Source organism: Equus przewalskii, chromosome 23 (genome assembly GCF_037783145.1).
Source record: "Equus przewalskii isolate Varuska chromosome 23, EquPr2, whole genome shotgun sequence".
In the NCBI taxonomy this organism is placed as follows: domain Eukaryota; kingdom Metazoa; phylum Chordata; class Mammalia; order Perissodactyla; family Equidae; genus Equus; species Equus przewalskii.
In genome coordinates this window covers 6,441,162-6,466,565 of record NC_091853.1, presented here as the reverse complement: position 1 = coordinate 6,466,565, position 25,404 = coordinate 6,441,162, and the positions used below count along the sequence as shown (strand labels likewise).

The 25,404-nt window shown below is 42.2% G+C and overlaps 1 protein-coding gene across 1 annotated transcript in view; it reads right to left on the bottom strand.

Annotated features, from left to right (window-relative positions):
* Positions 1–423: 423 nt before the first annotated feature.
* FMO1 (flavin containing dimethylaniline monoxygenase 1) overlaps positions 424–25,404 on the bottom strand; it is a 33,966-nt gene continuing 8,985 nt past the window's right edge. The window contains exons 2-9 of the mRNA XM_008535777.2: positions 24,924–25,061; positions 15,074–15,262; positions 12,073–12,235; positions 8,762–8,904; positions 5,452–5,651; positions 3,350–3,705; positions 2,736–2,808; positions 424–1,192 (exon numbers count right to left, since the gene is read on the bottom strand). Coding sequence (XP_008533999.1) covers positions 847–1,192; positions 2,736–2,808; positions 3,350–3,705; positions 5,452–5,651; positions 8,762–8,904; positions 12,073–12,235; positions 15,074–15,262; positions 24,924–25,055 — 1,602 coding nt within the window. The 5' untranslated portion in view covers positions 25,056–25,061 and the 3' untranslated portion in view covers positions 424–846. The remainder of the gene's footprint in view (positions 1,193–2,735; positions 2,809–3,349; positions 3,706–5,451; positions 5,652–8,761; positions 8,905–12,072; positions 12,236–15,073; positions 15,263–24,923; positions 25,062–25,404) is intronic.

The window sequence follows — 25,404 nt, the reverse complement described above, 5'->3', positions numbered from 1 at the left end:
TAAAGACTTCTCGGCTGTGGCCTTTCTCTAATGAATTCCAATTGGATTTAGTTGACTCTTAAGAGGAGGCAGCTTAAACGTTCACCTCTTAAATCAGGGTTGTAAAGGAGGACCCAAGCAGGAGGTCACCTCCTCTGGCTGCTGGAGGCAGCTCCGAGAGCAGGTGGAGGTCGATGTTTCCTGTGGCGCGGGTCTGATTCGGGTCGCTGTTGTGCCAGCTGGAGCACCCTGTTTTGTGGGAGAGTACATTCTAGGGGGATGAGCACCCTCAGGTAGGTACATTCCTTTAAAAACACTCTGACAAACTCAGTGAAGCCCCCTGTCCTTGAAGGCCTTTCTTAACAGACTCTTCATCCCCTTCTCTCTTTCTCATCTTTTCCCCAACTCTTTGAAAGAGAATCAAAGACCACTTGAAACAATCAGTTTCTAGTTTGTTTTTCTCTTTTTAATCAGCTGATACCATAAGAGCACCATTTTAGTACAGCCATATCTTTTGTGAAGTAGGGGGTTTTAGTTGAGATCCATGAAAGTACTTTATGTGGCAAAGAGTTTGATTGCTCAGAGGGCTATCCAGAGCAGCTCTCTCTTCTAAAATGAACTTGGAACTTTCCCACAGTCTTCAAATGCACAGAAATCTTGGTTGTCTTCCTCTAGCATTAGAAGGAGATGGAGCTGGGAGAGGCTCAGGGGTACCAGCAGTAGGCCTGCGGCCAGCCACGGAAGGGCAGGAGGTAGCCTTCATTACTCAGATGTGGCTCAGAGCTGTGAAGGCAATGGTGCTGTAAGGGAGGAAGCAGAGCACTGAAAATCTACTGTGTGCATCTGATGAGCCATTAAGGTAATCTTTTACTTACAGTAAATCAGGAAAATGGCCACAAGCAAAGCTAGAAAGCTGAAGAGTTTAAGTAAACTTGCAAAGGGAGATGGGGGTTCTTCTACAGTTCGAGTTTTGGTGGCCTTGATTGTTCGATCCCACTGGGTCAAGATGGCATTTCTGGCTCCTTCCCATTTCCCTGGGCCAGTCAAGCGGAACTGGTACGGTGTGCATGGGCCAAAGAAGACGGTCAAAGCTAGGCGTGGATCCGTCAGGAGCATAGAGAACAGGTTGGGTTTTGCGTTCATATAGGTCAGGAGCTCATCTACGTAGGCAATATAACCTGTTTGTAAAACTTTGCGGTAACGTAAGCCAAACCTTTATAAAGGAAGTTTGGGGATAAAGGGGGAGACAAAAAGATAAAATAATGATAACTTTAGAACAAGTAAAAATGCCAAAAGTAAACAACGATGCTGCAAAATTTGGAATGGCTCTGTATTCTTCCCTCTGTGCCCATAGCTGTCTAATGGTCTCATTGAATTATTTAAATACAAGATGGGTTCCCCGAGAAGGTACTCTGTATGTACAGAGCTCCAAATGCTCATAATGCGTTTAGTATTACCTTAGTTCTTCTGTCAAATGATTAGCAATTTCTAGAAAAAAAGATTTTACATAATTTTACTCTTCCTAAATCTTTCTAATACCCAATTATTGGTAGATTTGAATAATGTAAAAAGCCGCAAAAATCAATAGGACAGCATTCCCTGTAAGGCTAGTATTAGTCTCTAGGGTCGTTGATTGGCCTATGTGACAGGAAGCTTTCACATTGTATAGCTGAATTAATCATCAGTGTTACCCTACAGCCCCATAATGGAGACCAAATCATGTTGCAGGTTGAGGATGAAGAAGAGACATCTCAAATGTCTGTTTTGGGATTGAGCACTTTGACAAGGATAGAGTTTTGGAAATATATATGTGATTTTAAAACTTTTTTTCCTGCTACAGAAACCCCTTTTTCAAGGGAAAATTTATATCAAAGGCCAAAACAGATAAACAGTAAAACAGATAAAACCAGAGATGTGTTAGTTGGATTAGGAGTGAGAGTGGGCGTCCCCAAGACTCCCTCCTTTGCCGCCCTCTCCCTTCCTTTACCCCTGGCCCTCAAGTGGTAACCAAAAAGCCGAGCACAAGGGAACACCTGTCCTCCAGAGAAGGGGTGGCAAACTTATTCTGCAAAAGGCCAGATGGTAAATACTTTAGGCTCTGAGGGCCGTACTATGGCCTCTGCCTCAACTGTTCACCTCTGCTCTTATAACTCAAAAGCAGCCCTAGACAATACGCAAGTGAACGAGTGGGGCTATGTTCTAAGAAAACTTTATTGATGGCCACCGTGATTTGAGTTTCATACAATTTTCACACATCACAAAATCTTCTTCTTCTTCCTCTTCTTCTCCAACCATTTAAAAACGTTAAAGAGAAAAGCAAGCGGTCAGCGATTTGGCGCACAGGCCGTAGTGTGCTGACTCCTGGTAGCAGTCTGAATAAAGACAACAGAACTGAATAGATTTGTGAATGAATGAATGAGCAGACCCTTCTAGTGTCGGAGGATGAACATGGCAGTCTGCCTGCTGCTTATGGATAAGGCACTGAATACCGTGTCTGGTAGATGAGGGTTAATTATATTTTGATTTAGAATCCAAACTCCATGTGGTGTTAGCTAATCCTGGTCTGAAGTGATGATTTGGGGACATTAAAACTTCTCTATGTCCTTTTCCCTCCTCTCTCCTTAAACTACTGATCCTAGTGTTTTTCCTCTAAGTCTCAGGTGCTTCTTTTTTCTCCAGTGTAACTCACCTCTCTTTGCTGTTGTTTTACCAATTTCAGTTATGATTCAAAAAGGGTGTATTTGTAGCTAACTTACCCACTGTGCTTGTTTTCTTTTTTTGCGTTAACTTCCTCTATCATGACACTTGGTGGTGGTAACTTATTCACACCTATGAAACAAACAAACAGAAAATGCAACTTAACTTTAGACCTAGGTGCTTACTTGGTGGGTAAAGATGCTTAACCCACTGCTCCTGTTTTGTTTCTAGTAGCCATATACTCATCTGTTCTTCTGGCAAAAATATTAGCAGTCTACGTGGACTGGCGGTGTGTTCCTGGTAATAATACCGCCAGCTGAAAACAGAAGTATCTGGTTCTCTCACTAGTTATTTGATAAGACAGAATCTCACCACTGGTTTAACTGAATTATATCCCTCAATTGATTGAACTTTTGATTTTTAATTGAACCAATTGATTCAGGCAAAATAACAGGTAGATACAACTTATGTTTTTTGACCCCCTCATTTATCCTTTGTGCTGGTAATGGCACAAACTCGTTATGATAGTGTAATTCAGTGAACAATAAAATGGATCCTGCTTTTAAAGATTCTCTTGTTTTAGATCAGAGCCGGGGGTGGTCTGGAGATTTCCAGTATCCAAAATCCCATGGCAAACTGAAAACATGTGCCCAGCTGTTTCTCATGCACTTACCTTTCAGGACACGAACAGCCCATCGGGCTTGTATTTCTCCCATGGGTATTCTGGAGCCTAAGCTGTCGATGAGGCCAATAATGGCCAGGGTTGATTTTTGCAGATGTGCAGGAAAGATGTACTTGTATAGTGACGCCTGGCCATCTTCAACTTTCACTACCGTCTCATCAAGGAAGGGGAAAGCAAAGGTGTATCCAGTGGCAAAGACAATTATATCAATGGGCTCTTCCTTTGGGGTGTTGTTAAATATGACGGAGTTTTCCTTCACCTCCTTTACGCTTGGCTTGATGATCACTTTCCCAGTGATGATACGGCCTGGGAGCTCATCATTCAGCACAGGCTCTCTCAGCCGAGTCCTAAACAAAATCATAGACAGAGAAGAGAACTGCCAGTGAACAATGCAGCCAGCCCTCCCTCCTTCCGCTCTTCATTCTGGAACTCTCCCCCTGGCTAGGCAGGAGGTGCCAGTCTTGGGAGAAGTTACCTCTGTGCGAGGGGATTCATGAATGTCCAGAAAGGATGATGAAGTGTGCTTATCGTTAACCAGAGTTTGGAAGCCTGAGGAGAAGGAGGTGAGAGCTTTCCTGGCTCCTGTTTCCTTTGCTGAATTTCAGCATTCAGCTGTCACTATCACTGTAGAGATAGCTGGAGAGAAGGACTACAAGGGAAACCAGGGACTTCTACATCAGCTGAGAACGCCTGGAAGCTCTCTCCTCGTAGGAAGCAATTGTATAAGGAAAACATGCATGTGTTTAAAAAGAACAAGGGCAGAATTATCTTTTTCTGGGTATGCCTTGGGAATCACTAAACAAATACTCTGTGAGCTGGTTTTAAATAAGCTGAGCCATTTTTGGCTTATAGTGAATGCAGAGAAAGAGACAGTGTGATAAAATGGAAAGAGCACTGGCATAGGAGGTAGTAAGGGTGGCTTCTTGTCCAAAGTCTAAACTTAACAGAGCTTGGGAAAGTCGTTTGGTCCCTGCAGGCTTGCTTTTATTCATCTGTAAAATAAGGGTACTAATACTTGCCATCCTTAGTTCATTGGGGAGGATGAAGAGCATATGAAATAGTATATATGCAAGAACTTTGGAACTGATAAAGGATTAAATAAATCCAAGAGAGAAGGGATTATCATTCCTCAGGCTCCTTTCACGTTTTCTAGGGTATATGGGATTAAGTCAAATTCTTTATAGTTCCACGAGCTAACATCCAGGCTAGATAAAACTTATGGTAGAGAAAGCTCTAGTGGAAAGGGTCAAAACCTCTGAGAGGCTTGCAGGTAGGAGATGGAAGAGAGTAAGCAAGAAATAAGGAAGGAAAAGATGGAGACAAAAGAGGGAAGGGCGGATCAGGGTGAGAGGAAGGTACACGAGAGAAGGATGAAGAGAGCAAGAGGAAAGAAGTGCCTGTAGCAGGAAGCTGCATGCCGTCAGTGGTGGCTTGGGTGCCACCTGATCCGTGCTGGTCCAGAGTGAAATCTGGAGGAAGATCAGACAGGATCTCCAGGCTGTGCACCCTGATAATGGAATATCATTGTAGAAACAATGAACGAGGAGGCAAAACTATTGATTCTTGTTAACAGGATAAATTGTAGGTTATAACTGAAAGGAAAGACTGAAAACAAAGGTCATCTTGACACGGGCAAGAAGGCACTGCTATTAGAGATGGTGAAGGGCCACAAGGGCAGTCAACTTTTCCCACACAGTGAAACAAGGCAAGCGTGTTGCTTTTGTCGAAAGAATATTAGACAGATCGTTCTCCTTTGATTGCTGCAGCTGAGGCTTAAGTACCTTGCCAAGGTCACAGAGCTCACTATTATTAAATGAGTTTGGGCAAGTGACTGAACTTCGTTAAGCCTCAGTTTACCCACAATAAAAGGGAGATTACAGTAATACTCACTTTAAAGGGTTGTTGACAAGACGAAATACACAATTTCACTTACTGAGAACTCCAAAACAGTTAGTATTATGATCAAGTAAATTGGTATGAAGTTTTCCTTCATACTCAATCATGTTTTTGCGTAATTGCCTGGTTTGGATATGCCACTGGAAGGATTGAGGTGCCTTCTTCCTGATAGCCCTCGGCAGATACACTGTATTTACCTGTCTTTTGGAACCAAGCCATAATTTGTATGATTGAACCATCTGTTCATCCTTTTTGCCATCAACCAATTTACAATTGGAGTTGGGAGACAATTTATGAACATGTTCTCAAATCGAGTCTGCATCACCATGTCGGATGGGTACCCTGCGTCACAGACTCGGCTGACCACCCATGACCCTCCAGTGGTGCTGAGGAACACCTGGAAGCAATCAAAGAGGTCAGTCAGTTTCACACAGTGAACGGGGCTGGCCTGGTCGGACGTTTGAAAAGATCATGAATTGAACGGCACCAAAAAGTCTGACACTCTCAAAATATGTCCCTGACAAGATAGTTTTGGTTCCTCTAACTCCTACTTTAAAGTCATTCTTTTCAGATAATGGATTGAGTATCTAGAGTGTAAAAATGCCTTAGGACTTGTCACAGAGTACTTATCAGCCTCAATGCTAGACACTGTGGTCAATGAGCTGTGGTGGCAAGACATGGGGAGCTTAAAGTCTCATGTAAGAAGACAATAAATAGGCGAATGAACAACTTTGTACGTTAATTGTGGGCAGTAATAACAGGGTATGGCAGCAATTAAAAGTTGTCTAGGAAGGATTTCAAAAGAATCCATTGTTTGAACTGACAGTACAATTTGTTTTGGTGAAATATTTTTTTTTCCCTGATCGGCTGTTTGAGTTTACCAGCTGACTGAGGTCACTAAGCTAATAATCGTTTTGGTATCTATGCAATAAGGAGTGGTCTATACAACTGTTTAAAATTGAAAGATTTAGTCAACCAATCTGTTACTTTGCATACAAAACGATTGATTTAACAGATAGTTTTTTCTCCAACAAACTGGGGCATGGTGACCACGGCCACAGTGTCAGTGTTTTTGTTAGGCTTTAAAATGGAGCAGTATATTCTACACGGGATATGTGGGGGCAAGAACTAGGAGCATATCAATGATTCTGACATTATTCATGTATTTTTTTAAATGGACGAGTAGGCTATTTATTTATTTATTTAAAGTGTGCTTTTATTTTTGGTGAGGAAGATTGGCCCTGAGCTAACATCTGTTGCCAATTTTCATTTTTGTTTTCTCCCCAAAGCCCCAGTACACAGTTGTATATCCTAGTTGTAGGTCATTCTAGTTCTTCCATGTGGGACGCTGCCACAGCATGGCCTGATGAGTGGTGTGTAGGTCTGTGCCCAGGACCCCAACTGGTGAAACCTGGGCCGCTGAAGTGGAGCGCCTGAACTTAACCACTCGGCTGCGGGGCTGACCCCTGCTCATATTTGCACTGAACCTGCCTCTGTGTCAGGATGTGCAACTGGATAGGATATTTTGGTAGAAATGAACTATGTTCTCCTCAAGAGGAGTTTCTTTGTTGATATAGAAATGACAAGATGGATGCCAAAGTATATTCTCCGACTGAAGAAGTTTCTAAATGATTAGAGAAATAGAAATAATAATATGCTACCCACATATGGTCATCTCGGTAGATGGGACTGTGATCATTTTGTTTCAGGACCTCCTTTCTTTTCCTTCAGGATAGCTCCACCAAACTGCTAAGTCTCTCCAAGTCAATCAGTCAGTCAATCAATCAATCAATTGATCATTGAGTCCTTTTTCTAAAGTCCCAGAAGGGAATATCAAAGGTATACACTCCCAACACTTTTTCTTACTTTTTTTTAAAGATTTTATTTTTCCTTTTTCTCTCCAAAGCCCCCCAGTACATAGTTGTATGTATATTTTAGTTGTGGGTCCTTCTAGTTGTGGTATGTGGGACGCTGCCTCAGCATAGCCTGATGAGTGGTGCCATGTCCGCGCCCAGGATTCCAACCGGCGAAACCCTGGGCCACCAAAGCGGAGCACGTGAACTTAATCACTCGGCCATGGGGCTGGCCCCTCAATCCTTTTTATTAGTAGCTATTTTCATTCTTGCCATTATTGATCTAGGTATTTATACTTATTGACTTGGCATCTATTTTCCCCATGACTCTCTGCTCCCTGATAGTGGGAATCTTGTTTTTGTCGTTCTGTTCTGCAGCGTATCCCCAGTGCCTGGCACAGCATTCCGCGTATCGGAAGCCAACAGTCAATATATGTCTCTTGGCTGAATGGCTCTCAATGAGTTTATAGCATAGTTAGAAAGAAAACGTATACGATAAAAAGTAATTAGCAATACTAAGAATTAAAAAGTGCCAACTGAGGAGTGTAAACAACAATTAATACATAAATTCTTACTAGGGAGGGATCACTTTGTGTTGGGGTGAGATAGCTGGAATGGAAATGTACATTGTAAAGAGAAAAGAGCAGTGCAGAGGGAGGGGTGTGGTGCAGGCCAAGGGAAAGATAGAGGCACGGGAATTGCAAGGGCTGAGAAGACCTGTGGGCTGCAGTTGATGATTCTGTGGGAAAACAGTGGGGGATAACGTTAAAATGGCAGATGTGGACCTGAATATGGAGAACACTATAATGCGGGGCCAATGCATCTGCAGTTTCTTATTTTTTCTAGGTAAGGGGAGTTATTAGAAGCTTTTTAACATGAGAGTGTCATAATGAGAGCAGGCTTTTCGGAGGGTGTGTTTGTTGGTGGTTGGCCATCTGGATGGATTATTGCACGTGGGTGCGTGGACTGGGGGCGCAGGGCAGGGCTGCAGGGTAGAGTTAGGAGCAGGGGCTTTGAAGCAAAGAGGTTGGGTTTGAAGACTGGCTCTACCACCTGCTAGAGGTACAACTTTAGGTGGGTTGCTTAACCTCTCTGAGCCCCAGTTTCTTCATCTGTAGTCAAGAATACTAACAGTACCTACTTCAGTGTCTTGTTTGATGACTGCGTGATGCAGTCAAGCATATAGTGAAGCACTTAGCACAGAGTGAGCCCCAATAAATAGCAACTATTTCTACAATTATTATCATGAGGACAATTCAATGATCTTAGTGCGGGGTAGTACGGATCTGATGATGGCGGTGGCAATTAATAAGGAAAGAAGGGAGCAAATGGGAGATCTTAGCAGGGAAAAACTGCCAGGACTTTCTGACCTATGGGACTGGGTAAGAAACAGACATCTCTTGTAACTCTTGTTGGATGAGTAGGAAAATGACAAAAATAGGAAGAGAAGTGGTTTTGGATGAAAGATGACAGAATTTGCAGTAAAATTTATGAACGTTTAAGAAAAAAGTACTTTAAAAAATCTGCTTCCTGTACATGTGTGTGTTTTAGGCATTTTCAAACCTTTCCTCATTTATCATGGTGTCGTACACTGTTTGCTTGAGGCATGCGTCTGAAGATAAAGCTCTTCACTAAGCAACGTCAAGAATGGTACCTTCTCTGCCACGTGGCTGGCCTCCACAGCAATGTCAGTGCCGGAATTTCCCATTCCAATCACAAGAACCTTCTTGTCCTTAAATATATCTGGATGTTTATACTGTCGGCTATGAAAGTACTGGCCTTTAAAGGTATTTATACCTATAGAAAAAAATAAGTCAAGTAGAGAAATTACAGGATCAGTGAATAAAACATAAGTATTGTTCAGTTAATAACTGAATGATTGACAGACTATTTAGGTTGTTTTTAATAGCATACTTGATTTTAAGAAAATCTGAACTGTGAATACATGACTTTACATGATACAGAAATTAGTGAGTGATTATTTATTTAATGGATGTACTTACTCCGTCTCACTACATAGGCCTTTAATTTTATTTACTAGATGATTAACTACTAAGTTGAAATATCATGGCATACTTACTGAGCGAAAGTGTAAGGAGTCATCACCATTTAAAAGTTGATAGCAATCAATGGGACTGTAATAGTCTATTTACTAATATTCGATTTATGTAGAGCTTTTCACAAGCAAGAAGCAAGAGCAGAGAAGTTAAAGGGAATTAGGAGTCAGTGCCTCCACTCAATTCAGCAAACGTTTTTGGACACCTGCCCTGTGCTAGATGATATCGGGGAAATAAAGTAAATAAAATGTGATTCCTATTCCAAAAGATCCATGTATGTGTGGCAAGTTCACTGATAGTTTACATTGGGAACCGATGGTAACTGAGGCTGCAATTGCTGAGTTGGCCAGAGCTGCCTCAGAGAAAGGGGGACTATGTTAGTTCCACTTCGGATTAGATCTGCTGTTCTAACCAGACAGGATATCGCAGGCAGTTGATGCCAAAGCTCGTTGAAACATCAAACGAGAATGGAGTGTTTTGGAGAATACTCTCAAGGTTTCACAACACAAGCAAAAGTAATATGGACTACACAAAGAACCTGTTGTTTTCCAGAAAAAGTGATGAGCTATCTAGATTCTCAGGGGTTAAACATGGACGCCTGTGACAAGTAGCCTTATCAACACCTGGTAACTCTTCAGTTCATCTTGAATCATTTGAACTATGACATGAATCCCACTTAAAACCCAACCACAATCCAGAGCTTTTAGAATTTAACGATAACTAAGTTCAAATATTAACTCAGCACACGGACAATATAGATCAGATAAGGGCAGAGAAGTGAGAACTAGACGAGCTTAATGAGAATCATGGAATTATCCCTGGATGTTAGATTATTGTAGATTCTCTCTGGGTTGGGCTCTTTTGGATCATAAATGGGCAAAAAGGAGACTCTGTGGCTGGGTCTCCTATCAGACTAATAATTTCTCCTCTTATACTACAGGAGTACAGAGAAAGAAAGTTTATTAGGTGAATGTGGTTGTGTTAGGAAACACACCAGAGTGTATACATCTGAAAGAATAAAAATAGTCATCTTGGGAATTTATGCATTTATTCTGTGATACCTATTATTTTTACTAAGACCGTTTGGAACATTTTCTTTGGAATTACCTCCGGAGCTCATGACATGCTTTTGAATGTCTTGAAAGAATTTGAATTTTTCTAATAGTTAACAACTACCCCAGGGAGTGTGTACAGATTAGGCAAGTCTGCTGTGAGGCAGAGAGGGAGATGGTGAGATTTGGAGGATTCCATTTTAAGTCTAAAGACACAAAATTTTAGAGCTCAAAGGCTCCTTAGCAATCATGTAGCCGGGGATTTCAAATGGCCAATTGGTGGTGGCTGGTAAGACGAATATTGAGAAGGACTACACATTCTGCAGAGCTCTGCTCGCTTGATTTGTGATTTGTGCTGTATGCTGTTGCATAAGTGGGTGGTCCAAGCCCCTCAATTTGTGGACAAAAAAACAGAGGCTTAGAAAGGTTAAGTGGAAGGCCCAAGATTATACAGCTTGTTAATTGTGTATCCTAGACTCTATACCTCCTGGATCCCCAGCTCATCCTGTTCAAACTGAATACCTTGGCTCAGTCGCTTTCAAGGTATGCTTTATCTTAATCTGACTTGACCTGAGTGACCCCTAGGGGGCAGATCCAGAATCCCTGGAGGACGTGAGTGTTGTAGAATGAGTTGATAATACCCCGGGTCATATATAGATTGTGATTCCTCCACTGGACTCCTATGAAACACTATTTATTCCTTCTATAAAGGCTACGTATCTTATCTACCTCTATATTCTTAGCACCTTATGCAATAGACTGTAGGTGCCGAATAAATGCAGTGTACTCCCTATTCCATGGAACTTTCTGGATTCTTGGAGAGATCCTGTGCCAGGCACTCTTTCCTGGGAGTTTGGAGTAGCTTGTTGCTCAGGGATTTTCTCTGCAGGCAAGAACTGACAAAGGATTGGGTTGTCCTGTGGGGTGGTGAGAGTTCATTGTTGAATGTGTTCAAGCAGAGGCTGTTGAGTCTCTCAGGGATGCTGGAGAAGAGTTTTCTGCGTTGGGAAGAAGACTGAACTTGGTGCTTTCCAATTCAAGAACTCTCTTCTATGGCAGTTTTCAGGATATGCTTTATCCTAACTTGACCTGACTTGATTAACCTCTGGGCACAGACCAAGGGCCATTGGAAGTACGTGAGTTTATTATAAGATGAGGCCTGAGATCACTCCAGGTCATATTTAGATGATTCAGAAAAAAGTTTCCTAAAGTTTTAACTTTTTGAATCCTTACGGCAGATGAAATAAAGCAAACCATTGTATTTTCTATTCCTTCTGAGTTGTAATCCAATAGAAATTTGGCATAGATTAACATGGATCATGGCTGCAAAAGCCAGATAAAGAAACTGAGACCCAAAGATGTCTTAACTTGCCTCCCAGGACTCATCTCCCTCCCAGAGGTTTATGGACTCAATGCCGTAAACCTCTGATCCAACTAAACTTCTATAAAACAAACAAACAAAAACCAGATGAGTTTTTCCTTTATTCGCCAAGTGACCTTTGTGGGCCTCTAAACTCAGCTCTAGCTATGTGCTCTGCTGAGGTTAGCAACTTGCATAAGCATCCCGCATCTTAGAAGACGTGCAACTGCTGCCAGGCACTTAGGGAGGGACACTGAAAGCTGGAGAAGTATAAAACTGCTTATTTGTTATTCATTCTACTCTTCCGTACTCATAGGTTGTTTGGAACACATGAAAGCCAAAAAATGGCCAGGAAATGCTGGTTAGAAAAAAATCCCTTATACCTCATCACTTTAACTATTTAACGGAGGAATCATAGGAATTCATTCCCAGACCAGTCCAGTATCACGACGGTTCCCATGAGACAAATTAAGGTCAGCTGCAGAAAATGCCTTACCTGGGAAGGAGTCTAGTGGCAAAAATGGGTTAGTGAGAAAACCAATGCAGACCATCACACCATCAAAGATGGCGGACTCCCGCTTTCCTTCACGCAGAGTGACTACCTCCCATTGGCCAGTGACGGCAAAATCTGGGCGTTTTGTTACACTGCAGACTTTAGTCTGAAAAAAGAATCATAGACATGATTAATAGTTGTCAAGTTTCCAGTGAGGGCTTGCTGACTGATGTGCTAATTGACATTTCAAGTGTTCTAGAGCCCAGACTAAACATAATTGATAAACGTAACCCTATATATCTAACTGGGCTATCAGATTAATCATAATTTCCTTGATGGAAGTATTCTAAGCTTAGAGTTGTAGATGGGTATTTAAGAGAGGTGGGGAGGTCTGAAGATTTGAGGTGATTTGCTCAAATTCTCATAGTAAGTGGTAGAGTCAAGATGATAACCTCAGTCTTCTGTTGTATTCATTATTCTTTCTATTACGTATATTTCCCATAGAGCTGTCTCTTTTACAACAGTTCCTTTGGTAGAGACATGGATAATGTATAATTGAAAATATAAATTTGGTCCCAAGTATCTTAGCTTATGAAAAGTCTTATAGAAAACGTTGCTGAAGTTTTTCCCAGATCTAGACAACTCTTGAAAAGTGCTAACTTCATGGCCTGAATTTTTTGGGAGTAGTCCAAATTTCCAATAGTCTAATTTTTGTCCCCATTGAGTACATATATGTCCATGGGTACTAGGTTCTGATTCAGAAAATATATAAAATAAATTTACAAGTCAAATTTGAAAGCATAAATGCTCCACTGACCAAGAGACTTTGTTGCCTTTTCTTCTTTTTCAGTTTTCAAAGAAGACAGGCTTCTCACGTCCTTCCTGACAGGTTTACTGTTTGGTTTATAACATTTGAAGTGCTTGTTGGATTTCTACATTTGTATTAGCAACTCTGTCAATGTAAATTTTCAGTTAATTAAAAATCTTTCAAAATAAAGTTTATTTTATATTAAAAATAATGAAAGTTCATTATTGCAAATTTGGAATGCATAGGGAAGAAAGAAGAACAAAACCTCTCACAGATAGCTGCTTGTGTGTACTTTTTGTTTTAAAAAAAATTTTTTTTTGGCAAGGAAGATTGGCCCTGAGCTAACATCTGTTGCCGATCTTCCTCTTTTTACCTGAGGAAGATTGTTCCTGAGCTAACACCTGTGCCAGTCTTCCTCCGTTTTGTATGTGGGACGCCACATGCAGCGTGAGGAGGCATGTGTAGGTCCGCAACCGGGATCCAAACCAGCAAACTGTGGGCTGCCAAAGTGAAGCGCATGAGCCTAACCACTATGCAACCGGGCTGGCCCTATGTGTACTTTCTTAAAACTTTTGTGAACATCTAGCTTTTTTGCTTTTCTTTTTCAGTTATTTTAAAGCAAGCTGAGGCAGCATGTAGTAAAGAAAATGCTTCAGATTCAGGAACTCTGATACATTAAAAAATACTTATGGGTATTATATCCATTCACTATGGTAGTGTTTTAGTTTTACTGTGTCCCTTGTAAAATAAGGAAGTGGGATAAAATACTCTTTCGGAAACTGGAGTACTTTAATTTTTCTCCAGTTTTTTTGAGATATAATTGACATCTAACGTTGTACAAGTTTAAGTTGTACAACAATGATTTGAGATATGTTTATATGGCAAAACAATTGTTAGAGTAAGTTTAGCTAACATCCATCACTTCACATAGTCAGAATTTTTTTCTTGAGATGAGAACTTTTAAGATCTACTCTCTTAGCGGTTTTCAAATATACGATACAGTACTGCCAACTATAGTCACCATGCTGTACATCACATCCCAAGAACTTACTCATCTTAAAACAGGAAGGTTGTACCTTTTGACCACCTTCATCCATTCCGCCCCCCCCCCCCCAACCTCTGGCAATCTCCAATTGTTTCTCTGTTATATGAGTTTGATTTTTTTAGATTTCACATGTAAGTGAGATCATGCAGTATTTTTCGTTCTCTGTCTGACTTATTTCACTTAGCATAATGTCCTCAGGATCCATCCATGTTGTTGCAAATGGCAGGATTTCCTTCATTTTTAATGGCTGAATAATATTCCGTTATCTATCCATATAGAACACATTTTCTTTATCAGTTCCTCCATCAATGGACTGTTAGGTTGTTTCCGTGTCTTGGCTATTGTAAATAATGCTGCAATGAACACGGAGGTGCAGATATCTCTTCGAGATAGTAATTTTGTTTTGATCAGGAGTACTTTTCAGGTTGTGAATTTGAATCTTGTTTGCTACTTGTTTTAGTCAAGCTTTCCATTCACATTGCTTTCTCTGTGTAATTCCCTATGAATCCCTTACCACCCCCATATCTGGCAGGGAGGTAGATGGGAGAAGGGAGACCCATGGATTTCCATGTGTTTCTTCGAGAAGAAGGGAGAACAGGAAAAAAGAAAGGATCTATTCATTTGCCCATGTCCTTCTACCTTCCTTTCATCTCTGTCCTCTGAAATGGGGAGGGAGGTGGGTAGGTTCTACCAGAGGAACAATATTCCAAGAGTTTTCTATTCCCAAGGATACCTAGAAAAGATTTCCTTCAGGTGGTGAGGTTGTCTTGTGTGTGGGCCATTGCACAGGTCCATTCCTATAAAGGGCTGCTCAGGAAGCAAGTACTCAGGGGCTGGTAGGAGTTATCAGTGTCGCCACGAGCAGGCATTTCGCCCAAGCTGAAAATGTGGTTTGCTATTTTTAAGTCTCTTTGGACACTTGGATTTAAGGATGGCAAACTAAAAATTTACACATGTGAATCCTTACTCAAAGTATCCACCTCCACCTCCAGAGGATGTAAGCACAAGGGGAAACGGAAACCAGCCAGACGTCATCGGTTGTCCTGCCCGTTCCTTATCTCATCTAAAGACTCCAGGGCTTGGCTATAGAGAGATTATAGAAAATAGGTGGGAAATACTTCTTGACTGCTATCTGACGTTCCGGGTCTTACCTTGAATTGAATGCATTTCAGAAGGTTGAACCGGTTTGCATACATCTTGAGATATTCCAGAAATCGAGAATTTGGCACATAACTTGGACAGTCTTCTGGGAATGGAAAGTCTGAGTAACAAGACATCTCCTTGGAGCTGTTGGAAATCACAGACTTGTAGAGGCTGGCTCTGCCTTCTTCAACATGTTCCTGTACAAACAGTGCAGGCACAAGAGCATGTGTGTGTTTGCGCATGTGCATACACACGTATGAAATAGATGTTACATTTAGACATTTCCAACACTGACCAAGATTAAGGTGACCCTTTCTAATGAGACTTGTTATAGAAATGGTGAGCACTGGATACTATGAATTTCGTGATCAGAATCATAATTTTATTCATTATGTTCTAACAAATAAACCTGGGATGAACTCACCTGTTCAGATTCACACAGTATCACTGGAAAGTACAGGAGAAGTGGAAATAGCCCAGAGCCAGAAAGCAGCATCTGGGTGATGGACAATTGCTGGATACTTTGGTTTCACAGGGTGTCGTTGAAAGGATTATGGGGAAGGGGTTTCGGATTGTGAAGGATTTTGTATCTATAGTCAAGGAATCTGGATTTTATGGGAAGGTTATGGCAGTATTCTGAATGTTTTAACATGGAAGTGATTCATGTTAAATTTTGGAAAGATAATGTTGGTTTTACAAAAGATGAATTAGAGGCATCTGGAAAGGAGGGAAGGAGGCTCCTTCAGAGTGTGAAACACAAATCCACTTGATTGCTAATGAGGGCCTGCGGGAGGCAATGGCAGCGGAAACGGAGAGAGGTGGGATCCGTGAGGCAGCAGTAAGGTAGGACAGATAGGATTGTGAAACCGTTTGGATCTAGGAGTTGGGAGAGGGAGGTCAAAGGTTTCTAGGTTGGACAACTGCGTGCATGGTGCAACACTAACCAATTTTTCACCCCCAGTTTTGACTTGAATGACTAGCAAGTATCAACATCTCAAACAACTACTACAGGTTGACTAATAAGCAGTTTTAGTAAGGTCTTTAACATACATTTCCTCTGTCTTTTGGATGTATTATGGAAGATTGTTCTGATTTTAATGGGAAGGTCCTTGGTATTTTTTTCTTTTTTGAGGAAGATCAGCCCTGAGCTAACAACTGCTGCCAATCTTCCTCTTTTTGCTGAGGAAGACTGGCCCTGAGCTAACATGTGTGGCCATCTTCCTCTACTTTATATTTGGAATGCCTACCACAGCATGGCTTGCCAAGCAGTGCCATGTCCACACCTGGGATCCGAACCGGTGAACCCCAGGCCGCTGAGAAGCGGAATGTGCGAACTTAACCACTGCGCCAAAGGGCTGGCCCCAGGTCCTTAGTATTTTAGTACTATTTACCCTCTTGAATATGTATAGTTCATTTTTTTCCCTGTGAAAAAAAATTATTTTATTTGTATGAAAAAGTGGAAACATGAACACAAACCTCACATGTGGAGAGGGCTTACTTTATTCCCTCAAAGGATAGGAATCTATATCTGCATGAAATATCTAGTGATCACAGAGAATACAATTATAAACATAGCTTTGTGGTTTGAATTAATGTCACTGATCTCGTCAACTGATGAGTTCACTATATCTTGCTGATATGTGGCCCCACGACTGACAGTCTCATTTATCCAGAACAAATCATGCAAACTGGAGTCTAAAAGGCATCTGAGAAAGAGGACTATTGAAATCCTGGTCTTTCATTCTGCAGAAAGATCTAAAGCAGTGCTGTTCCCAGAGGCTGTCGGCAGGGCAGTACCAACGTGAACTGTCTGTTACTAGTCCATGACAAGATAAGTCAGAAATTGAGAGCAAATGTCTAGGAACTTTTATAGCCATAATTTGACATTGCTCAATATCCAAGCATGTGGACTCCTTTTATGCTGAATGAGGCAGAGGTCAGCGTCAGTTTTGTCCAACTCGTGACGAGTTGCATGAGATCTGAGCTGTGTACTAGTCACGTGAGTAGGATTATATCACAATGTGTTTGCAAATGTTATCCAAAAGTGCATAAAAACTGGCTGCTGATAAAGGATTGAAGATAAGTTTTAAAATCATAGCACTACTTGCTTCATCTTGGATAGCAGTTAAAAGAATGAATATCCTGAGCTTGCTGAGACTGCTTTGAAAATCCCTTCTTCCATTCCAGTGCACATACTTCTGTGAGCCTCCTTTCTCCACCATGTGTGCTATTATTAAGCAAAACTTAGAAACAGTTTATGTACACATTACCCCTTGCAAAGAGCATTGCCATCCATCTAACCCAGATCAGATCAACTGACAATCAAGAAACAAGCTGAATTATCACATTAAAAACCTTAAATTTTAATATGTATAATGCATATTAAAAGTGCGCCTACACTTTTAAAACTGCTATTACACACATAATATTTTGTTTGGCAAAAAGTTACAAGTGTAATACTGATTCTCTATATTGGTTGCCTATGTACATGCTCTCAAAGAACAGTGTGTCCACTTTTTTGGAATTGTTTTCTTTTATTTCTGTGTTTGTTTAATGACATTTATTAAAATTTATTTTTATGTTCTTTGACTCTATACAAATTTTGAAGTTATATTTTGACATTTTTCTTTGTTTCATTTTCATTTTTCTGAGAGTACATTTTTATTATATTTTACAAATACAATTGTTGATACTTGATTAGAAATCAAAAAAAAAAATCTGATTCTTCTCCACAGTTTGAGAAGCACAGCTCCCTAGATCAGTGTTTCTCAATTTTGCTAAGAATCTCCTGGGGAATCTTACTAATATGTAGCTGCTGATTCAGCAGGTCTGGGTGAGCCTGAGCTTCTGTATTTCTAACAGGCTCCCGTGCAGATCGTGCTGGGCCATGGACCGTGCTCTGAGTAACACGGCTTCAGTGCAATCCCCCCAGCAGGAATGGGATGGAGGTCACATGTGCATTTAAAATTTTCCAGTAGCCACATTACAAAAAAGTAAAAATAAGCAAGTGAGATTAATTTTAATATATTTTATTTAACTCAATATATCCCAAATTTTATAATTTCAACATATAATTAATATAAAAAATATTAATGAAGCGTTTTACCTTCTTTTTTCTCATACTGTCTTCCAAATCCAGTGTGCATTTTACACATCTCAATTCAAATGTTCAATTTTCATTGGATATAGTGGATTCACGTACTCAGATTCTTAACACTGTACTTAAAAGTTCTTCAGTAACTGAATTGAGTATCGGTTTTAAAATGAAAATAAATTTAAATTAAATGAAATAAAAAATTTAGTTCCTTGGTTGTATCAACTCCATTTCATGGTCTCTGAGACTGGTGGCTACCTAATTGGACAGTAGAGTTTTAGAACATCCTTAAACTTGAAGCTGGTATTACAACTTAATTTAGTGTTGGATTGATTTAATTAAAAGTGATCAAAGTCTCCCCTGGGTTTTAGAAAAGAAGAGAATAGGAGCAGTTGTAAAGAGCTGTAATATTGAGAAGTGAGAGCAAACAGCAAGGGAAGAAATTATTGTTTAAGGAGAAAATATCAGTTACAAACATTTTGGAGCCAATTAGACCCAAGCTCCCCCACTTTTCTCTGGCATCGGAGAGCATCCCATAGTCAATAACACTTTGCTAATACTGTCAATTTCTAGTAAACCACAATAAAAAGTTAAATTTGGAATATGTACTGTTTAAGACAGATAGAGGTGTGCATAATACATGTAAAGATTTCCATAAAAATAGTTCAAAAAATTTTATTTTATTTATTTATTTCTGAGGAAGGTTAGCCCTGAGCTGACATCTGCTGCCAATCCTCCTCTTTTTGCTGAGGAAGACTGGCCCTGAGCCAACACACGTGCCCATCTTCCTCTACTTTATATGTGGGACACCTGCCACAGCGTGGCTTGCCAAGTGGTGCCATGTCTGCACCCAGGATCTGAACTGGCGAACCCCAGGCCACAGAGAAGCGGAACGTGCGCACTTAACCACTGTGCCACCGGGCTGGCCCCCCCAAAATTTTAAAGCATTTTGTAATGACACTTAAATATGACATTTAAATACCAGAAAGTAATGGGGATTGACTGGAATTGGATAAACCAGGGAATCATATTTTATGGGACCTTAAAACAAATGGACAAACAAAAATAGAAAAAAACCCAAACCAACTACTCTGTTTTGCCAAACTTTGGAAGATAATTGTAAGGGCAGGAAGAAGAAAACCTTCCAGGAAACGCCGAATGTTTCACAGGTGTTAGCCGAGGGGAAACTGTAGTTTAGAGTGGAAACTTCCCCCTGAGGGTGGAATCTCAGGCCACCTCTTTGCTCTCCTTTCTCTTTCCTCCCACCAATTGTTTCTCCTGGAAAACCCCCAGGTCTGGAGTGTTTAGCGTGCACACAGAGAAGACGGGTCTCGAGTTTGCCTCAGTGAACAAGCAACCTGGCCCAGCGATTCCCAGACCCCCGGCTGCAGGCACTCTTAGCATTGTCTCTGTGTGGGTCTGCCAGTGGCCCCGGCACCCCGAGTGTGGAAGGACACGCCTCCTGAGAATTGATGGGCCCACTTAGGAGAAACGTTTTTGTCTTGAAGGGAAAAATGACTGGAGGGGAGGAGGGCTGGCCTGTGGAGAGAGGGAAAAGAATGAGAGCAGGAATGGAGGGGTTTAGGGCTCGCTGGTCCACTTTGGTCCGGCAATGCAGTGGGCAAGTCACCACTCTCTGCAAAGACTTGGTGGGATTCCATGAACAGTCCAGGGTTTGCCTGGCCTCATTCTTGAGCTGTGAAACAGACTTTGAAAATGCATGGAGTGTAGTTCTTGACAGCATAGACCCTGGAGTCAGGCCTGGCTTCATAGTCAAGCTCTACATTTTTAGCTGGGTGACCTTGGGAATTTTCTTAACCTCTCGGTGTCTCAGTTTCCTCGGCTATAAATAAGAATGATAATAGTTCATATCCCTTAGGATAAACTGAAATGATAGTTATAACACATTTTGAACGGTGTCTGGTAAGCTCTTAAGAAATGGTATTTGTATTATTCTTCTACAATTACCATGGGGATTTACTTTCTCAAACTTTGTGTCCTTCAGAGAGGATTATAGGCGGTGGGAAGAGAGCTTTGTCAGGTCAGAGGTTTCTCTTTACCCATTTTAAAAATAGAAGTAAAATGATAAAAATTCACTCCTGAACAGAGACATCCTCTTGATGCATGGCATTCACGCCTCTTGTTCTCCAGGAACAAATATTTCCTTCTTTTTTCCCTCTCCTTTGAGCAGCAAGAACCCGTTTCACTTTGTCACCTCCTCTCCTCAATGAGAGGCAGGCTCTCACTGGTGGACACGGTCCACTTCTTGGACCTACAAACTCAGAGGAGATTTGAGAAAGCCCCCAAAGGGTAGGGGCCTGTCAGGTGGACCCCCTCAAAAATAATAGGAATTCAATAAATGTTTGTTGAATATATGAATAAAAGGAAACCTACCAAGATCACTGAATTTTTGAAATAAGGATTTTAAAGAAAAATTGAAAGAATCAAGCCTAGAGAAGAAACAGCTGAGGAGCAATTCCTCAGTGATTTAAGGGGTGAAGTATTACACTTCATCATTACCCTCACTGAGTCTAAAAAGTATGTGGTCCATAAGGCACACAGTAGGTGCTCAATAAATGTTTGTTGCATAAATGAAAGGATGCATGTGCAGAGAAGAAGACCCTGATGCCCATAAGGAGGGAGACCATCCCAGGCAGGGTTATTAAGCCCGAGAATATGTTTCAGGGATGCAAAGGATGGAGCTGGATTTGTTTCTACCAGGGTAGTATCTTTACCTCTAGATGAGGTCAGTGTGGCTCTCCATGAAGGCGATTTGTCATCGTCCCTTCCTGTACTGAGTTTCTCTAAGAGTTCTAGTGAGTGACAGGAAGTTCCTCACATTTTATTTCTTCAATATTCAATCGAGGTGATCAACCTACAGTGTTACTGACACGGCTACCCAAACTTTTGTGGGGGTGTGTGTGTGTGTGTAAGGGTAAGAGGGGGACAAGGATGTCTCTAGGAAGACCCAGGAGGCTCCTAGCCTGCTAGAGCTGGAAGGCCCCTTCAAGGTCCCCTAGTTTGGGGATTTTCAATCAGGCTTTGGAGGAATCCCAAGGGAGTACAAGAGACTGCTGCTGAATGGAGGCAGGGTTGGTTTTTCCTGCTTCCTGGCCTGGAGTAATTCAGCTTTTACCCATTTCCCAAACTGGTTCCCTGTTCTCATTTTATAATGGGAGGCAGTGGGGCTGGGATGACTTGTTAATTGGGCACCAATTCACTCGGCTACTGCTGGGTCACCCTCTTTCTCCTCCTTTTGATGCCCTATCGCGGGCCTCACGGTATCTTTTCATGGCCTTGTCTATTTTCCTTCATTCTCCACCCCCGTGCACCACGCCCACTCCTTCCTCACCCTCCACAGACGCCATATTTTCCGGAAAGAATTGAGGCCTCTGATGTGCATGCTCCTGCATCTTCTTCCCCTCCACCTCAAAATTCCTCTCCTGTGTTCACTTTTCCTTCCCCTCCAGTCTCTGAGGGAGCTGTCTCTCTCTGCCTTTCCAAGGTGAATGCTTCCGCCTGGGCCTACAATTCCACGACTTCCTTTTTCTGCCAGGATCTTGTTCCAATTTGGGCTTACATATTCAATCGTTTCCTACCCTCCAGATATTTTCTCTTTACTTATAAACATATTTGGGTCTTCCCATCATGCAAACAAAACAAACATAACAACAACAACAATGACATCTTCTGAATTCTGCTCCTCATTATCCATTGCTTTCTAAATTGAGTACAAATCCCCTGGCCAAACCTTCAGCCACCGCCCTCCCCTCCCATTATTTCTCTTCCAAGGACCACATACAGCAATAAGCTACTTTTATTTTCCAAGCCTGCCCAGTACTTCTTCTGTACTGATTCCCTCTCTAGTGTCTCCCCCTCAATCTCTTCTGCCTGTTGAAATCCTTCAAAATTCACCATGTGCCATCTCTTCCATGAAACCCTCCTTGGCTTCCCTCAAGTGGATGCAATTCTGACCTCATTTCCACTCCACAGCACTGCTTCTGACTTGCAAGGTCCTGCACTTTTCCCCTCGGCCTCACAGCTCCCTGAGGACACGGTGAATCCTGTTCACTTTTGTGTCCCCCCACAGTGCTTTGTGTGTAGGTGTCTGACCTGCCCAAGTCACACAGCCAGTTAGGCACAGCTGGATCTAGAACTTATTTCTGTTGATTCTTAGATCAATGACTTTTTTGTGTTAATAACTAGATGTCCATGACCTATATAAGGTGCATTTTTGTTTAGTATGCCAAGGTCTCTGGACTCACTTTTTTTGCTTTGACTGAGATTACTTTAACCAAATAACTCTGCTAATTACCTCTCTACCTGAGCAGTTTCATCTTGTGAGCTAACTCCCAACTCTGATGGATTAATAGTACTTGTCTAGAGTATTGTGTTAAGAAGGATTCTGAGGTTCCTCAGGGGAAGGATATCATGTTTGACTGGCAATGGCTTCAGTGGGCATGGGTATCAGGTTTCTGCTGTCCTAGTGAAACTACGCAGTTTGAGTTGTGGGAACAGATGTGCTCTTTTCCCTAGTCCCCTTGGGGAGGTCTCTATGCCTCGATGGTCACATTTGGTGGTTGGACACATTTTCAAGATGTGCAGTTCTTAGAGATTTCTCCAAAAAAGGATATACGGATGGCCAACAGGCATATGAAAAGATGCTCAACATCATCAGCTATCAGGGAAATGCAAATCAAAACTACAATGAGATATCACCTCACTCCAGTCAGAATGGCTATAATTAACAAGACAGGAAACAACAAGTGTTGGAGAGGATGTGGAGAGAAGGAAACTCTCATACACTGCTGGTGGGAGTGCAAACTGGTGCAGCCACTATGGAAAGCAGTATGGAGTATCCTCAGAAAATTAAGAATAGATCTACCATATGATCCAGCTATCCTACTGCTGGGTATTTATCCAAAGAACTTGAAAATGCAAAGGCATAAAGATACCTGCACCCCTATGTTCATTGCGGCATTATACACAATGGCCAAGACTTGGAAGCAACCTAGGTGCCCATCAAGGGACGAATGGATAAAGAAGATGTGGTATTTATACACAATGGAGTACTACTCAGCTCTAAGAAATGATGAAATCCGGCCATTTGCGACAACATGGATGAACCTTGAGGGTATTATGCTGAGTGAAATAAGTTAGAGGGAGAAAGTCAAATACTGTATGATCTCACTCATAAGTGGAAGATAAAAACAGTGACAATAGGGGCTGGCCCCGTGGCTGAGTGGTTAAGTTCGCGCGCTCCGCTGCAGGCGGCCCAGTGTTTCGTTGGTTCGAATCCTGGGCGCGGACATGGCGCTGCTCGTCAAACCACGCTGAAGTGGCGTCCCACGTGCCACAACTAGAAGGACCCACAACGAAGAATATACAACTATGTACCGGGGGGCTTTGGGGAGAAAAAGGAAAAAATAAAATCTTAAAAAAAAAAAAAAACAGCGACAAACACATAGCAATGGAGAATGGATTGGTGGTGACCATTCAAGGAGGGAGGGCAAAAGGGGTGATTAGGCTCACATGTGAGGGGATGGACTATAATTAGTTTTTGGGTGGTGAACATGATGTAATCTATACAGAATTCTGACTATATTATGACGTACACCAGAAAGCTATATAACGTTTAAATTAAAAAAACAAAACAAAGATGCGCAGTTCTTTATGTGAGCCAAGCTGGCCTACGCTGGGAGGACTGTGACTGAAGTAGGAACCGTGGCCTCTCTGGAACTTTGCTCACTGAGTTAGAAAATAATTAACTTTATTCTAGTTCCAAGTCCTACCCTTCTGGTGGGGGAATGCTTTCCCTCAGCCCCGTAGGGGCTCTGAGACCAGAATATCTGACACCTTGCCTCTTTTCACTATTCCTAGCAGCTGTTTCCTTAGCACGTTGAAGCTCATGAGAAATGTTCTCACTCTCCCAAGGAGGGAAAATAGGAGTTTTGGGGAGATCCGATGCCAACGCTTCCCCGGCTGAGCCACGGAGCTCCCTGAATGCTTTTCCTGCCTTGCTTCCCAGTTCAACAGCCTCAGGCAGGGCCCCTCTGATCCCCCTGGGTCCCCAGCCAGCCAAAGGTGGGCTGTGTACTTGCCTTTCCTCATTCCTCACCTCTCTCCACCCTCCAATCCAGGATGGAGCCCTGCTGAAATTTGAGAATATTACTTCTCTTTTGCTCAGGGAAAAAAGGACTGCAAAGCCCCACTATCTACTTCTGATTGCTCTTAGCATGGATTGGGCCTGTTGGGATGGCAGGACCTCGAGTATAGGACTCCTCCTATGCTGAGGTCTGTGTCCTTTTACTTCAGGTGGAGCAGGTCTGGACAAAGGTGCAGTACAAGCTGCTCAGTCTTGCAGGCAGAGGCTGAAATTCCTGTGCTGCATTTACACCTTTGCCCTGAACACTGCGTCTCTGGCCTTGCTTCAGATCCCCAGTTCTGTGCCTGCTCCCCCTGTCCTGGGCTTTACTGGCCTGTCCCAGCCACTCCATCCTGTTCCACCCTTGGTGTGCATTTTTCTTCCTCTTGGCTCTGGATAAAGCTTGTAAGGCGCCTGACACACCTCCTGCCCAAGCCCAGGCTGTGCCCTGCTTCTTTCTTTTATCAACTTCGATGACCCTTTTCGGCCTCCTGTTTAACAGATGTATCTAGCCCCTCCCCAGGGCAGCCAGCCCCTGTGGAAGAAATTTAATCTCTTTTTGCACTGGTCAAGCCTTTTCCCAACAGACACATGACAAAGCTATTGAAACTTCACTTACAGTGAACCTCCACAGCCCCCCAAGGTCGTCGCTTCTCTCGAAGCAGGTGGGCTCCAGTCCTTCCTCCAGACAGCACTTGATGGAGGCCAGGCCACAGACCCCAGCCCCGACAATTGCAACTCGCTTGGCCATGTTGTCCTGTGTGGAGAAAACGAAGCAGAGCATTTTATTCACAGGTGAAAGCCCCACCCCATCCTTGGCTGCTTTCGAAACCAGGGAAAAGTGAAGTAGCCATTGAGGATTGAATAGCTAGGAACTAAAGTTTTTTTCCTTTTTGCAATTACTGATTATAGCTTTTAGCTATTAACCCACCCATTGTTAACTGTGCTGCTGAGGCAATGTGCTATCTGACTCCCACTAGGCTCCTATAGATAACATCTGCCTGGGGCCTGGGTCACCATGGTAATGGGTGTGTGAGCTGTTCTTCAGGAATTAGAACTCCTTGTCCACTTCAGGCCGGTTGAGACCACCAGCCCATCAA